The sequence below is a fragment of the Euphorbia lathyris genome, chromosome 9 (genome assembly GCF_963576675.1).
Source record: "Euphorbia lathyris chromosome 9, ddEupLath1.1, whole genome shotgun sequence".
NCBI lineage: Eukaryota > Viridiplantae > Streptophyta > Magnoliopsida > Malpighiales > Euphorbiaceae > Euphorbia > Euphorbia lathyris.
In genome coordinates, this window is record NC_088918.1 from 19,331,227 (window position 1) to 19,347,975 (window position 16,749).

A 16,749-nucleotide genomic window follows, 5' to 3' on the forward strand; every position below is an offset into this window, starting at 1 on the left:
GAACATCTGAATTTCGATAGATATCGAATATCAAAATACTTTTACTTTGCGTAATTTAGAATTTATGCGTGAAAAAGAAATTATTTTTAAATATTTTTTTATATCATTTAAATAATTAGCTTATTTAGCATTTTAAAATAAAAATGATTCTTCAGAAAAAAAAAAAAAAAATTCTGATAATCTGAACGGGTGAAATGAGCTTGGTGACTCAGCTACCATTCTACTCCTGTTACTTTAACATCCCTCCTTTATCTCCAATTCTTTTTTTCCTATCATCTCACATCATCTCAACCCAGGGGAATCTTCTATCCACACAATCTCTCCTATGGATTCCCAATTCTCGGCGCTCACTTGCTCCGACACGCTCCGGCTGATTTTCGAGAAGCTTCCGGTGCCTGACTTGGCGCGAGCGAGCTGCGTCTGCAGCGTTTGGAACGCGGTGGCTTCGGATGCTGAGATTGTCAGGAGTGCGTTTATGCGTCCGTGGGAATTGAAGGAGGTGGTTGGCAAGCCCGTTTCCGGGAGCTTCTGGAGGGATAATAGCATCGGAAAATTCGCTATTTCGCATAAGATTGTGAGAGGGGACACCGTTGCTCGCCTTGCCGTCAAGTATTCCGTTCAGGTATTTGAAATTTGAAGCTAATTTCTTTTCATAGACTGAAAATGGGATATTTTGAATTCATGTTCACAATTCATAAAGAAGAATTTTGATTTTATCCACGATGATGACGATGATGTTGATAATTAGCGCCTGACCTTGTAACCAAGAAAAGATATGGTCCAGGCACTGATTGTGGTGAGATATTGAGAAAATCTGATATGCTGGAACATATAAATAGCTTACAAATAGCTCCTGCTGAAATAGTTTGATAGTTCTGTTTTAAAACTCATTTGAAGACTCTGCGTTCTTCCTTCTCAAAAAGGGATGATTAACTTTGAAAGGATGTTTGGAGATTTCTTTATATCCAAAGCCTGTGCTGTATAAACTTGGGAAAGGAAAGTAGCCCTTTTGAAAAGGCTAATGGAGTGGGGATAGATTTCATAGATGTCCTTCACAAATTAGCTTTCTTTCACGAGTCTGTTCTTATTCAATTTGCTTCACAATTATGTTCAATGCTATAGGGTTCCAAATTAAAATTAGGATGTCTTAATCTCAGCACTTTCCTATCTATATGATCTATGCCTGAAAGTAAATAACCTACAAAACTCATTTGAAGACTCTGCATTCTTCCTTTTCAAGGGATGATTAACTTTGAAAACATGTTTGAAGATTTGTTTATATCCAAAGCCTATGCTATATGAATTTGGGGAAGGAAACTAGCCTGCTGAAAAGGCTAATGAAGTGGGGATGGGAAAGAATCCTGAGGCTGATCATTCCAAAAATGGTGGATTGAGCTCCTCTTCTTTTATTTCAGCACATCATTAATGCTCTGTTCGCCGAGTTTTATGTTCAAAGATGAATTAATGTGACCAAGAATAAAGATCAGAGCCTTAATGTGTTGAAATGAAAGATGGGCTCAAATTGGAATGACCAGGGGCCTCATGATGCATTTTTTCTTAATAGTGTGTCCTTCACAAATTAGATTTGTTTCACGAGTCTGTTCATATTAAACTTGCTTCAGAATTCTGTTCAATTTCTGCTATAGAGAAAGCAATGTATTAAAATTGTTTCTTGTATTGGTAGGTTATAGACATAAAGCGGTTAAATAACATGATGAGTGACCATGGGATAAATTCAAGGGAGAGGCTCTTAGTCCCTGTAAGCAAACCAGACCTTCTCACTAATGGCATTTGCTACATTGAGCTAGATACTCATGCGAAAAGGGAAGTCGCAGTGCTGTATCTGGAGGGTGTGCCTGATGGAAAGTATAGCTCTTTGTCGAGCAAGGTGACCTCTGATCATGGCAAGAGAAGGATTCTTGAGTCTTTAAAGAGAAGCATGCGTGTCGATGATGGAACTGCAGAATACTATTTGTCTATTTCAAATGGTGATCCTCGGGCTGCATTGACCGAGTACTCATCAGATCTTCGGTGGGAGAGACAGACGGGTAGTTAAAAGTTGTTTTGGAATGATGAATTGGACACTAAAAAGGGAAAAAGCATGCTTCTTTGAATCTGGTTTATCGCATTCTGGATCTCCTAAAGCACATCTTTTTGAGTCAGAAAATAGCAAGGTGTTGTATCGTATTCATCTTCCTCGAGAAATTGGATTCGAGTAATATATTCCCTGTGTCTGACCTACTTCATCTGCTCAGCTTCCCTTGTTGGATGAATCTTCTTAATAGGTAAAAATGCCTTAAGCTATTGCGTTACTCGATTGCATGTGTAATAATTGTAAATCAAGTTTAAATTGTTATTCTGTGGATTTGTATTCTATGAAATGAAAAGTGCGTGTATATAGATTAAATGCCTTATGAGTAACCACTTAATTGGAGATTAAATGCCTTATGAATCTTGGTTTTACATTCTGGATCAAATTCATCTTCCTCTAAGGATCTACGTGTTGATTCAGCAGCTAAATTGATGATGCTAATTCAAGCAATAGAATTTTACCTGTATATGATCTACTTCAATTGCTTCAACTTCTCTTGCTGTATCTTATAAATTGCATTGAGCTATAGTGTACTTGCCATTGCAATTCCTACTGAATATTTTTAATCAAATTTTGTCTTTGTTGTGTAATACAAGTTAGTAGAAATTAATTATTCCGTCAAAAAAATTTGGAATTCAAACACTAAGGTGCTCATGGATTGCATAAGAAACTCTGCTTTGTAACTGCTGTGCACCAAATATTTTAACAATCTGATTTTTAGAACTGTTATTAGTGGGGGAGCCAGCCTTGTACTTCTGGGGTGCAACAAGATGAGTTGGGCTTAATTTTTTTTAGCCTACTTAGGTCAAAACTACGCTGTTTTAGATGAAATTGCAGGGGCAAGGCGGAACATGGTGGTTCCTGACAGCCAGGGATGGATCCAAGCAAGGTTTTAAGAACCCATTGCTCGCAGAAAAACTTCACTGCTTTAACTTTTTAGGGTAAAAGCATCCAAAATATTTCATTTGAGCACCCATAGGTATTGAATATCAATTAAAAGCCCATAGGTATTGAAGCACTCCCTATTTGCGAATCCTCAAATCACTGCCGGCGGTGGGGTGCGATGGCAGCCCGTATCCCTGCCTCCAACTGCTACAATGTGTATGGATAAAGTGCATGAAGGGTCATTAGAAGTAGGGAAGGGAAAGATTAGTAAGTGAATTTTTGGACTGTTCTCATGAACCCAATTAATTTGGTGGTATTAAGAAGGGTAATTAATTTATTAGTCCCTATATTTTGATAAAACACACTGTTTAGTTTTTGTATTTTCAAAAACACACGGTAAAGTCTCTAACGTTTTTCTCGGTGAACTGTTTAGTCCCTAACATTTTTCTTGGTGAACTGTTTAGTCCCTAACATTTTTCTCGGTGAACTGTTTAGTCCTTGCCATTAGACTCTCATGAAGATTTTGTTAGTCAATTTAGATTTGCGTTCTTCTTTTCCTTTATTTTCCTTTCATTTAAACTCTAATGCATATGAAATCAACTTTGAGTGTTCTTCTTCTTGATTGTCTTCTTAATTGTTTAAATTCGTAAGCATTGAGTCTGTTCTTTTTCTTGTTCTCCATACAAATAGCTTCTTCTTCTAAATTGGATTTCCTCTTCTGAAGTTTGAAGGTAAATAGTAAAGGGTAATTTAGTCATATCCGAAGTCATAAACGGTAAAAAATCTAACAACCAGACGGAAGCGCTAAACAGTTCACTGAGAAAAAAAGTTAGGGACCTTACCATGTGTTTTTGAAAATACAGGGACTAAACAGTGTGTTTTGTCAAAATATAGGGACTAATAAATCAATTACCCTATTAGAAATAGAAAGAAATGTCTGGAGTTTTACCCTCATATACTCTTATTATCCCTCTAATTCACCGTCTTCCTCTAGACAAGGGTTGCTTTTAAACCTGTCCTTATCAACCTAAACCCATCATCCCAAACAGGCTTACTATCCTGAAAACCAAGTAAAAGATAATTGAAATGATCCAAATTTTGAAGAAGAAGAAAAATTTATTCATTCTTGACTACAAGTTTAGAATACAACAACCTGTTAGAATCAATAGTCAAACTAAATGCTGTCATATACAAGTTTCTTGTTACTGCTAGCTCAATAACTGTTAGTTAAAAGTTTAACCATAAATCCTAACTCCAAGAAAAGCACTTCTGATCAAATGCAGTTCTTTAACCACATCTCCCATTTTCATTCTTTCTTTCGGATTCTCCATCGAGCATTCTACTCCGATTCTGAACACTGAAAGTAAGCATTCTTTCTTATCACTGCCTGCTCTTCCCGGGTTCCTATTCCGCCTGTTCTGAGCTTCTTCTGTTTCTTCTGATAGTATAGTTGGATCCACAACCGTCCACACTGCTTGTGACATTCCATTCTTCACAAAGCCATGAAGATTCAAACCATTTTCAAACATTTGATCAATTGGCTTTTTCCCAGAGAATAACTCAAGTACAAGAATTCCAAAACTATACACATCCCCTTCTTTGGATGCCATTCCACCCATTCCATATTCTGCATTTCAGATATAATCAAAATTCATCTTTCTAGCAACTATATTAATACAAAAAAAAGATTATTAAGCCATAAAGAAAAAAAAAGGAAGGAGAAAAACCATTACCTGGAGGAGCATAGCCAATAGTTCCCTTCACTCCAATTGAGCTCATTTGGCTTTGAGATTCATCATTGATGCTGAAAAAAAGTTTAGCCAAACCGAAATCGCTTAAACGAGCAACAAAGTTATCATCAAGAAGAATGTTGCTTGGCTTCAAGTCGCGATGAATGATCAGAGTTTCACAAAGATCATGAAGATAGTGCAATGCAGATGCTATATCAATTGCAATATTCAACCTTTGAAGAAAATTCAAGTTCCTTCCCTGATTGTTGACTTCATTATCATGATCCAACCACTTCTCCAAGCTTCCATTTTCCATGAACTCAAAGATCAGTGCTTTGAATTCATTTCCTTTGTAATCCAAGCTTAAACAATATGTCAATAGCTTCACAAGATTTCGATGTCGAACACTCCTGAGCGCTTTGCATTCAGCCATGAAACTCTTCAAAGCCCCGGTTTCTTCAAGTTTCAGCACCTTGATGGCAACTGATATTTTTTCTTTATCAAGGTATCCTTTATATACAAAACCAAAGCTGCCAGATCCAATCAAATGATCGGAAGAAAATCCGCTTGTGGCCTGGTGAAGATCTCGGTAAGACACCTCAAGATGAGGACCCGTTGACAAGAATGGTGCAACAGGATTGCTCTTTCTCTGTTTTTTCAAGTAGTAAATGAGAAGTGAAGCTGACAATGAGACAAGAAAAAGAACTACACTTGCAACTATGACTGCAAGGTTTCGAGCACGATGCTTTTCTTTCTGCTTAGATTTTTGTGGGCATTTTGGGAGACGCAGTTGAAGCAGACCGTCGCAAAGCTTTTCATTGCCAACCAATGAAAATAAGCTTAGATTCCTGAATATCCCTCTCGTTGGAACTTCACCTTCAAGATGATTGAAAGAAAGATTCAAATACGACAGGAATGAAAGATTATGCAAATCCTGTGGAATTTCTCCTGTGAGATTGTTTCGTGAAAGATCTAACTCTTGAAGGCCTCTCAAAGAATAAAAGGATGAGGGAATTTCTCCTTGGAAAGAATTTCCTTGCATATATAGATATTCCAGGCTCAGACATTCACCAATCGATCTGGGAATTTCACCTGAGAGTCTGTTGTCTGAGACATCCACTCCATTTATATTAGTTAGTTCCCCAATTTCCTCTGGAAGATTGCCAGTGAAAGAATTTCTAGATAAGTCAAGAACTATCAAGGAGGAAAGAAAGCGTAGAAACTCCAACGGTATAGTTCCGTTAAGAAAATTATTTGAAATGTAGAGCTGCTGCAATCTCTTACTGTTTGTAATACCAGCAGGAATACTTCCTTCCAGTTTGTTATTTTTCAGGTCAAGAAGAAACAAGTTTGTAAGATTTCCTATGGAGGAAGGAATCAGACCAGACAATCTATTCCCTCGGAAGCTCAACTCCTGTAATTTCTGCAACTTTCCAAGATGAGCCGGAATGGTACCAACGAGAAAGTTATCTTCTAAGAATAGTCCTGTCAAGTTGGTAAGGTTCTCCAATGTGGTAGGAATAGTTCCTGATATTTGATTTCCTCCTAAATATAATTCACTGAGTTGAGTTGACAAATTCCCTATAAAATTTGGTAAAACGCCACTGAATCTGTTCCGGTTCAAATCGACAAGTGTAAGGCTGCTGCAATTTGTCAAAGATGCAAGGAAACTCCATCCATCTGTTGAATTACTTACTAGATCATTATTACTAAGGTCCAACCACCATAGATTGTATAGATTTCCTAGCGTTCTTGGAACATGCCCAACGAAATTATTCTCTGAAATGTCAATTACTTCGAGTCGAGAAGCATTGGATAATGAACTGGGAATCGAACCTGAGAAATTATTCCCGCTTATCGTAATTTCGAGGATATTTGGGAGGCTAATGTTGTCTGGCAGATCCCCTTGGAACTGGTTCCCCAGCAATGAAATGTATTCAAGAGATGAAATGTTAAAAAGAGATGGAGGAATAATACCAGATAGATGATTGAATCCAACAGAGAATAAGTATAATTTTGTTAGTCCGCCTAATCCATCAGGAACGTTTCCTGATAAATTATTCTGTTGAACATTGAAGGAAACAAGAGATGAAAGATTTGCAAGTGAAGCTGGAATTTCTCCTGTCAGATTGTTTCCTACAAGCGACAACGACTCGAGATTTGTCAAACTACCAAGCTCTCCTGGGATTTTTCCTGATAGATTATTAAGTCGTAGACTGATCTTCTGGAGCTTAGAACAATTGCTCAAGCTTGAAGGAATTTCTCCTCTGAGTGAGTTATTGTTGAGCAGGAATAGTTCAAGTCGAAACAGATTACCGATTTCTGATGGAATTCGGCCATGGAAACTGTTGTTCTGCAGATCAAGAGTTCTAAGGAAACTCAGGTTACCGATATATGGTGATACCGATCCCTTCAAATTGTGTCCGTTTAAGACCAGAGACACAACTCTTTGATGGCGACGACCGCATGAAACACCGAACCAGTTGCAGAAGTGGAAAGAATGATTCCATGAGTTGAATACTCCATGAGAATCAGTGGTAATGGCTTGTTTGAATTCGAGCAACGCAAGGCGATCAGTGTCATTTCCTGCAGCATGTGATTGCTGCAATTGTGAGGTGATCATAGAGAAGAAAAGGATTGCAAGATGCAAATTTACAACAGGAAGTGCAGATAAAGTTGTCATTTTGTTGACAGATTGCTGTTTCAGAATTTAGGTGAGATTGAGATATGTAATGCAACAAATTGATACTTATAGATTGTAACCAAATGTTGATTAAGATAGATTGTAAGTTAGTGTAGTATGCACTAAATCCCACTTATCATAAGTCAAGTATTTTGAATTGATTGTCCCAAGATAGAATAGGAAATTAATTGGAGATTCTTCAACTTCAATAATCAAAAAAGTACTGTATCATTTCATTCATACAGGGTAAATTACACCCATGGCAATTGAACTTTACCAATTTCAATATTGTTGTTCAATTTTTAACACCTGTGGCCACTTAACTTTAATTAACTCCCCAAATTGATGGTTAACAACCTCAAAATAAAAATATTCAAGCATTAAAGTTGTTCAGAACGACATTTAATATGAAATCATATTTTTTAATTTTCCAAAATCACGGTTTTTTGGAGCTTTCTCTCTAAAAAATCCACTCTCTCTCTTTTTTAAGACGCGTGCAACACATCTTGCGGATGCAGTTTACTTCTTTGCAATCTAGTAATTAATTGACTAGATTTTAAACAAGATGGGAGGACTATCATTAATTTACTACAGTTTACTTCTCTGCATTTTTTCTAGAGAAGTTTAGAGACAGATGATTTATTAAACTATTAATTAGTTAAGTACATATCATTAATAATTTATTGGTTAACATTTGAATGTCATCAAATTATTGATTCAATATCATAATGATATTGTATGCCAAAATCTCTCAAATATGGTATACCAATGCTTTAAAAATTAAATCACACCAGTCGGTTTGATCTGTTCAACCGCGAATCAGCCATATAAACGGATATAAACGGTCTAGTGATATGCTTTTGTGATTAAAATGACCCGGTCATAACTGGAATCAACCGGCCCGGCCCCGATTAAAAAAAGGCGGTCCGATGCACTATGCGTACCCGCTGAGCGAGGGTCCGATGAGGGGTCTCACCATAAGAGTGTACTGGGGCAAGCTTTCCTCTGCAATTTATTTGGCAAGAGATCGCTACTAAGACTCGGCCCGACCCCGATTATTCGAAAAAAACAATAATTTTCTTAAGAAATTCTTTTATGCATAAATTTTCTTAGGAAATTCTTTGAGGTCATCCTGAATTAAGGACCACGTCTAAGTCTACATTCACATCCATCAAAATCACGTTCAAAATTAATGGATTAGCACTTGGGGGTAGATCTTTTTTAATTTCCAAGTTCATACTACTAAAAGTCTTGGTCTTAATCTATTTACTGTTAGAGCAGACAACCATCAGATCAGTTTGAAAAGTTAAACTAATAGTAAAAGTCTTGGTCTTAATTTTTTTTGGTATTTTTTTTTGACACATGTTGAGTAGTTTGACACGTGGCAGAGCGTATCTCCCATTTTAGACACTTAACAAATTCTATTGAGAAATAACGAGTTATTAAAATCGTATGGAGGCGACAAATGTATTATGCGGCATGGTGAAAAAACAGAAACTCTAAGCTAAATATAGATGAATATCACCAATGTTAGAACCGGAACCGAATTTATAACTGGATCACGGGTCATTGGGTTGGACCAGATGGTTCGGATTGATTGAACTGGATGACGTAATAAATAAATAAATAAATTTTTTATATATATATTAAATATATATATAATTAATTTAAAATTATTTTTATAAATTATATGCATCCAAAGCAAATTATAAACAACATTTGATTTGTTTTTTTTTTGTCAACTTGAAGCTTGAATATATAACGGATAAATGAAGTTTAGAATAACTCTATGTCAACATATTCTATGCCATGAGATCTTTTTAACGGTATATTATAAACTCAAAACGTACAAGTGATGAATGAGAAATGGATGCTAAAAGTGAACCATTTGAAATGGTTTGGAAGAAAATAAAAGGCAAATTAAGCATCATAGTTATGAAAGGCGATTGCGTCGGTCCCCTCAGGCGAGAAGCGACTGAGGCGATCCTTCCATTGCCTCAGTGTCCTGTAAGGCGGCAACGTGCTAAAGGCGACCGCCTCACCTTGTCGGGCGAGAGGCGATCAAGGCGTTGAGGCGATCGCCTCTTTTCTGGGGCATTTTAGCCAACTTTTAAGGTGGAAAAGAAAGATTTAAGGGTGAGATTTCAAATAAATGATAAGAAACAATAAAAGCTTCCAATACTGAGTAAAATGTCATGCATTTCAATAGAATTTTGCTGTTATATCTCTATTACATCTATTTCTTCAAGAGCTCCATATTGCATTACTTGAAGAGCTTCTCTTCTACCTTTCTAAGATATTATTTTCTGCTCTAAATTTTGAATTTTGAATTTTTTTTACCATACAGTAAATTTTTAATCTTGATTCCTTATTTGTTGTTGTTACGATGTGTTGTGAGTTGAAGGAGGTGTGATGAGTAGGTGGTAGTGGAGGTAGCTGGTATATGTTGCCGGATACGGATACGGATACGGATACGAGAAATGTCTTTTCTATAAAACGTAGGACACGGAAACGTGTAAATAAAAATATCGAGCACATTTATAAATATTCAAAATGTATTTTTATATTTGAATTTTTGTAGTATAACTAAATAAATACATATAAAAGAAATTATAAAACTCTTATCTCAACGTAATTATTAAATACATAAAATATAAATAATATCAAAAAAACATTTTGAGAAAAAATATAAAACAATAAAAGCTTTCGTCTCTGTCTTTTGGTTTATCTCAAATTTTATTTTTACTGAACATACAGATCAACATATTCTTTTGGATATTCTTGCTAATTTTCTCTTCAAATAACTATCGACTATCGACCATAATTGCTCTATTTACGTATGTTTTTTTTTTGAAATGAAATCCAATCGGGTTTTGTCTAGGAAACGGGTTTCCCAAACAGATACGCATATCCAACTTTTGAATATTCTGGAAACGGCCGCAAAACGTATCCCAACAGTTTCCGAGAGTTTCCGTATCCGAAACGTATCGGAAACGTGATACGCCGACATGTTGAAGTTTCTGTTCATCATAGGTGGTGACAATGTGGTGGTTGGATTTAACATTGTCTGGTTTTAATAGTAGTGAAGGATTTCATCACAATTAAATAATAATATGAGTCTAGTATATAAGCTGTAAAATCTATATGTATTTTAATTTTTTGAGTTAATTTAACAGTGGCGGGTGTTAACAGTAGTGGAGGATTTCATCACAATTAAATAATATTTCTATGAGTCTAGTGTATAAGCTATGTAAAAATAAAATCCATATGTATTTTTTAGAGCATCTCCAATAGGGTGACATGACTCTCTAAATTGCCAAATTTAGCTAGCCATTTAGAGAATGACCACTCCAACAAGGTGACATGACTCTCTAAAATAAACAGCTAGCCATTTTCACTAGCTAAATTTGGCTAGTCTCTTAGGCTAGCTATTTCTATTTCTTAATCATTCTTTCTCTTTCCTCTTTGTATCTTTTTTCTACTTTTTCTTTTTTGATTTAAATTTAATCACTTTTAATGATAAAATAATCAAATAGAGAGTCAAATAGCTAGCATGGTTGAAGCAAAACATAAATTTGGCTAGCTAAATTTGACTAAAGTAATATTCTATATTATTTATTATTTTAGAGAGACAAATAGCTAGTTAGTGTTGGATATGCTCTTAATTTTTTGAGTTAATTTAATTTTTTTTTTTTTTGTGTTTTTCTAATTTGTTTGTCACCTCACATGCGAGAGCCGATCGCCTCGCCTCAAGGCGAAATTTTTCCCTTATCGCCTTGGCTCGCTTTTCGCCTTTAACAACTATGTTAAACATTCTCATCTCACATAGAAAAGAAATGAGAATCGTAACTAAAGCCTTTAATTAATTACTAGGAGAAAAACTCTCACACGTGCAGGGGATGCAGTCGAAGTGCCATCAGGTTAGGGAATGCACCCCTACGACGTGGGTAAGGCCCCTTGGACCTGCCTACTTTCAGTTTGTTTTCTTTTTCGTTTCTCACATTTTTTTTTTTCGTTTTTCACATTTTCACGTTTTTTTACTAATTAAAACTAATTTTGTCTTTTTCTTTTTTTCCGTTTTTACTATTTTTCGGCCACATCCAACCCAAAACCTAAGGATAAATCACTCTAAACAAATTCAAGATGTAAATTAAATATTTTAAAAATATAGGGGGCAATTAACTTTTTTGAACAAGTTCTGAGGTTGAAGATTTATTAAGCCTAAAAGGTTCTTTATTATTATAACCATGCAGCTTATTCCCCAAAGTTTCCTTTTAATTATTTTAGATAGTGAGCACCATCCACAACAGATTTCTTCTTCCAATTCTCATCAAACAACAATTCAACCAAAAACTTATCTTCATAGTCATCGGAATGAGAAGAATTAGAAAGATTTTCTTTGTAAGAAGAAGTACCAAAATCCAATATAAAAAACAACAAAGAGAATATAAAAATATCGTAATAGAAACAAAAATCATGACACCCTAAACATAGACAGGAGAAAATTGAAATGAAAATTCAATTTTTTGATTCATTAAATTGACCAAGGAATAGGGTTAAAGTCTATATATGTGACTCCTATCATATCATATCTTTATGTTAATCAAAGTTTGAGTCTGTTTGGAATCAAATTAAAAACACATTCTCTCAAATACACGCCTATAGAAACAAAAAGACAACCCCTCTCATGTCGAGAGATTTTACGATGGATCGGGATCAATACTAACCAAATGAAATGATCACAGACTTCATATATGGCCAATGGCCCGCAGTATATTCAGCAGTATCAGCAGGATGAGGATATTTTTCATCGTCAGCGCCCGGGCAAAATCCACAACCATACGTTATTTTTCCTGCAAAATTCGCAACCAACGTTAATGTCCATCCTACCTAAGAAACAATAACACAAGTCCAAGTATAAATTAATAAACTATATTTGAGCCTTACCAGAATCACTAGGATCCAATATAGAATAGGCATTCAACTCAAACTTGGCTTCTCCAAAGTTAACCAGTTCAGCAAAGATAAGTTTTTCAGAGACATCATTTCTGGGTTTAGCCATGAAACTGACATGGCACCATTCTCCAACTTTCGCAACCTCAGGGATGCGTAGTAAACGATCATAAGCATTAATGGTTCGCACAATTTCATACTCAACATTCTGGCCAAGAAATACAAGAAAAGACATAAGTTGGTTACTATGAAGATGCAGATGAAAAACAAATTAAACAGAGATGGATAAGATGCAAACCCCTTCTTCACCATTTATGAGTTTCAAGGCAATTTCAGCATATTCATATTCCGAAAGATCAGGGACAAAGTCACTGTTACTCTCCAGCCAAGATAGAAGTCACGCCAAAAGCAATTACAGATAGAATCAACTCATTTAGACCCAATAGGTTAATGGATACAGAAAGCACAAATCCTAATAATTACTGCAAGCAGATAATTGCGAAAAATAGAAACTTTACGTCCGAACAGGCTCCTTGTTTCTCTTAGGCTTGACTTTGCGACGAGAATTGATTAGCTGACGCTTGAAGCATCTAGCCATCTCTTTTTGGGAGGCGGCATCGACCGGCACACTTTCCAAACCACCAAGATATCCTGAAAGATGAGGATATTCCTTACTAGATGGACAAAATCCACAGCCATATGTAATTCCTGCAAAAGTGCATTAAGGATATGGTAAAAAATTTCAACATTCCAGCAATCTATCATTATCTATAAGAATCCACCACACTCTAACTGTAAACTGTGACAAAAATGAACTGACAAAAAACTCTGTTTCATGGCTCTAGCAAAGCATAGAGTTTCAAAAACAAAACATAATAAAGCAAGGGATATGCAAAGAATAGGAAGTGCACCAAATTATATATTGAAACCAAACAAAATAAAAACTTAACATAATAAAATGCAGAGAAGGATATATGAGCATTACCAGAGTAGTCAGGCTGCGATTTTCGAGAGTGCACGAGTTCTAATACCCCTGAACCCCAGTCGGCCAATTCAACAAAGAAGAAGACTGGAGAGGCATCACTGCCATCAGAGTTTCGGGGTTTGGCAATGAAGCTGACATGCAACCTGTCGCCAACTCCAAGCATCTCCATTCCAGGGAAGCGTAATAGCGTACGACAAGCACCCAAGGGTTTCACAACTTCAAACTTACGATTCTAGAAAACAAGGGTGATAATCATAAAAATGCCCAAATTTTTCTTACAAGAAAAAGAAAAACAGAAACAGAGGGATAAGATTAATTCAAACCTCTGCTGCATCAGGTTGTAGACCGTAGTAGGAAGTTAAGGCAAATTCTCTATCATTTAGTTTTTCATAGCAAGCTAATGCATATTCAGCATATTGATCAGCGGAAAAGAAGGGGAACCTGTTCTTGAAAGTAATTACAATACTCAGGCTAAAATAAACACATTGCAAATTACTGGCATTAAATTCAAATATATTCAATTCACAACCCTAACATCAATGGAAAAGATAAATTGTTAAAACGAGAAAGAAATTACCGTTTGATTCTCTTCTTTTCCAGTGCCTTCTTAAGCCGGCGATAGCGATGGTTAGACTTGGAGGTTTCAGGCAACTGTCCTTGTGAAGCGTCGACTTCTCTTTTGGAGCTTCAATTCAATTAAAGCAAATTAAGTATAAACAATTTTCAGATGAATCCTAAACCCTAAACATCGATGATCGATCTGTACCTTTGCTTATGCTGAAGTTTGCGAAGACGGAACCATCCATAGCTTGGTTTACTTTTGAGCAGTATAGATTTGCGAGGATGAATTCTTCCCTCCATTCCCAATTTCTGTATTAGGCAAAGCAACAACAATTGCAATCTCCTTTCTGAGTTTTATGTTAATCATGTAGCGTGCAACGTACGCTATTAACCCCCTCTCTCTCGCATTCAAATTTTTCTGTCAATTTACTCATTTCCCTAAATTTTGTGTAATAAAAGAAAAAGATCTAATACTTATAAAATTACTGGCATACGAAAATGAATATTCGATATTGGTGGTTAGGGCTGTAATCGAGCCGAGCCGAGCTTTGGTCTGCTCAAGTTCAGCTTGCTATAAAATTAACGAGCCCAAGCCGAGCTTTGGCTTGCTCAAACTCGGCTCAAATCATTAGAAAATAAACGAGTTCGAGCCGTGCTTCGAGCTTGTTTCGAACCCAAAATCCTCTTTGTGCTTGGTTTATTAAGAAAATTATCTAACAATGAATTGTTTGTAAGTAAATAGTTAATTATATTTATAAAGTTTGCTCTTAAACAACTCTTTAATTGTGTATATAAACAAGTTCACACACAAAGTTGGTGAATAAATAAACAAGATTCTTACAAATAGTTCGTTTGTTACTCATTTATTATGTTTGTGAACGAACTCATTTAATAGAAAATGGAAATAATATTAAGTTTGCATATTTGTGAACTAACACAAAGCTATATAATTTACTACAAAACTAAAATTTGTTCATAAATGTTATAATCGAGCCTGTTCGAGAGCTTTTGAGCCGAGCTTTGGCCTGCTCAAGGTCGGCTCGTTTACGAACCGAGCCAGTAAATCCTGCTCACGAGCGGCTTATTTACAAATCGAGCCGAACCGAGTCGAGCTTTTATCAAACCGACCATCGAACCGCTCATGAGCGGTTCAGCTCATTTACAGTCCTACATACTACACAAATTATTAATATCATTTGTCTAGATTATTTAATCTTTTTTTTTCTAGTTTGTATTAATGTTTATTTTCAAGTGAAAAGTACAAAAATAAACATTGTGGTTACACTCGTTTTCAATGATAGAGTATGTGGTTTAAAAAAAATCAAACAGGTACCTTGTGTTATATTCCGTTAGCAAACACAGTCTAAATTGACTAATGGTGTTAAGAAAAATTAAAAGTCAAAGAGTAAATAGTTATTATTATCCTTATATTTATTTATTTTATAAATTAAAAAGAAAATTACAAACTAGACACTTGGAGAAGCCCATTTACATATTTAGATCTATTTCATTAATTACATGCTACCTTACTAGACTCTTCACCTTCTACAATACCATAACACCCCTGAACTACCCTATCCTTTCTCATTCTCCTCATATTGCGATCGGTAACGTCTATTTGCGATCGGTAAACGTCTACTTGAGAAGACCACTCCAACTCCGACGAAATGGCTAAAACGGGAAAGAAGAAGGTAGATGAGAAACAGAAGAAGAAGGTATGTGATTTACTACTTTATTTTTGTTATGTTTGTGTCGATATATGACTATAGACGTGTCGAAATATGTGTTGAGGTTAGGTATTACTGTTTATATATACATTGGTGATTTTTGGACTAATTTGTATTGTATGTATGTGAACCATGCTTAGTCGGGATCAGTTCGTTCCAAAACGATTTGAGAAATATAGCTACACGACGATCGCATTTTATGAATTTGCATCACATTTTATGAATTTGCATCGCATTTCACAAAATGTGATCATCGTGTAGCTAAACCCTTATCGCAATGCGATCGCCTATGTTAATGCGATCGTCTTGTTGCTTAAACTCTATCGCATTTTACCTAAATGTGATCCAAGAAATCAACTGTGAATCACGTTTAAGTCTCTAAATCGCATTATATTAAAATGCGATTATTGCATTTGCTTAATTGGATCGCATTTTGAGTAATGCGATGGGGGAGTTTATGATGCAATTTGAATAATTGTTTGAAATTATTTGAAATTTAACTGAATGTATATATGAAATGCAATTACAGCTACCATCGGTAAAGATAAAAGCTGTAAAACCGGACAGTGGTACTAAATTTAAGTACCTTTGGAGCTTGGGTTCAAAAGGAATTGTAACATCCGTGTCTAAAAATTTTGTTTTTCAAAATAGATAGCGTTAATTATTTATGCATTTATATATATTATATGGTTAATTTAACGCTTTTAGGTGTAAATTAAAAGTTTTGATTAAGTTTTATAAAATGATAAAATTAAAAGGATTAAAATCTATATTTTTCCAATTAGACCTTATATATATTCGGTCTAAATTAATTATACCGGTTTAGTATTACATGAACTACTAGTTTTTGGCCCATGCGATGCACGGATTCATCTTAATATATAAATATTAATAAAAATACAATCTAATAATTACAATTAATGACATAAATGTGTTATATAAAATAAATATTATTATTTGATTTTCACATTTACTTTAAATAATATTTTTATAGATAAATATAATAATAAAATAAAAACTAATATATTATATATTATATTATATTTTTTATCAGTAAAAAAGGAGGAAGTGACACCTCAGTTCCATCGTTACTGTTTTATATTATATATAGACATGTAAAGAATTAGAGAGAT

The 16,749-nt window shown here is 35.2% G+C and overlaps 3 protein-coding genes across 3 annotated transcripts; 1 reads left to right on the forward strand and 2 right to left on the reverse strand.

Annotated features, from left to right (window-relative positions):
* The first annotated feature begins 276 nt into the window (after window positions 1-276).
* On the forward strand, window positions 277-2,441 carry LOC136206283 (F-box protein At1g55000). Its single transcript, XM_065997281.1, has 2 exons — window positions 277-622; window positions 1,685-2,441. Exons 1-2 carry the CDS (start codon window positions 326-328, stop codon window positions 2,054-2,056), a joined length of 669 nt encoding a protein of 222 aa, XP_065853353.1. The 5' UTR covers window positions 277-325; the 3' UTR covers window positions 2,057-2,441.
* Window positions 2,442-4,212: 1,771 nt separating this feature from the next.
* LOC136207278 (LRR receptor-like serine/threonine-protein kinase EFR) lies at window positions 4,213-7,390 on the reverse strand. The gene is made up of 4 exons (XM_065998567.1): window positions 6,844-7,390; window positions 6,459-6,630; window positions 4,711-5,363; window positions 4,213-4,604 (listed from the first exon to the last, which is right to left on the reverse strand). Exons 1-4 carry the CDS (start codon window positions 7,388-7,390, stop codon window positions 4,213-4,215), a joined length of 1,764 nt encoding a protein of 587 aa, XP_065854639.1.
* A 4,510-nt stretch (window positions 7,391-11,900) lies between these two features.
* Window positions 11,901-14,310, reverse strand: LOC136206392 (uncharacterized). The gene is made up of 8 exons (XM_065997423.1): window positions 14,095-14,310; window positions 13,906-14,013; window positions 13,652-13,769; window positions 13,329-13,560; window positions 12,862-13,051; window positions 12,642-12,714; window positions 12,338-12,551; window positions 11,901-12,243 (listed from the first exon to the last, which is right to left on the reverse strand). The coding sequence occupies exons 1-8, from the start codon at window positions 14,187-14,189 to the stop codon at window positions 12,113-12,115; spliced, it is 1,161 nt and encodes a 386-aa protein (XP_065853495.1). The 5' UTR covers window positions 14,190-14,310; the 3' UTR covers window positions 11,901-12,112.
* Between the last annotated feature and the right edge of the window lie 2,439 nt (window positions 14,311-16,749).

Bases quoted from the DNA above. Each gene is read 5' to 3' on its own strand.
- LOC136206283 (XM_065997281.1), top strand. From the start codon at position 326: ATGGATTCCCAATTCTCGGCGCTCACTTGCTCCGACACGCTCCGGCTG. The intron at 623-1,684 runs GTATTTGAAATT...TTGTATTGGTAG, and splicing joins CCGTCAAGTATTCCGTTCAG to GTTATAGACATAAAGCGGTT.
- LOC136206392 (XM_065997423.1), bottom strand. From the start codon at position 14,189: ATGGAGGGAAGAATTCATCCTCGCAAATCTATACTGCTCAAAAGTAAA. The intron at 13,770-13,905 runs GTAATTTCTTTC...TTTCAAGAACAG, and splicing joins GAAAAGAAGAGAATCAAACG to GTTCCCCTTCTTTTCCGCTG. The intron at 12,244-12,337 runs GTAAGGCTCAAA...CGAATTTTGCAG, and splicing joins ATTGGATCCTAGTGATTCTG to GAAAAATAACGTATGGTTGT.
- LOC136207278 (XM_065998567.1), bottom strand. From the start codon at position 7,390: ATGACAACTTTATCTGCACTTCCTGTTGTAAATTTGCATCTTGCAATC. The intron at 5,364-6,458 runs AACGCTAGGAAA...TTACTACTTGAA, and splicing joins TTCGTTGGGCATGTTCCAAG to AAAACAGAGAAAGAGCAATC. The intron at 4,605-4,710 runs GTAATGGTTTTT...TCTGAAATGCAG, and splicing joins TATTGGCTATGCTCCTCCAG to AATATGGAATGGGTGGAATG.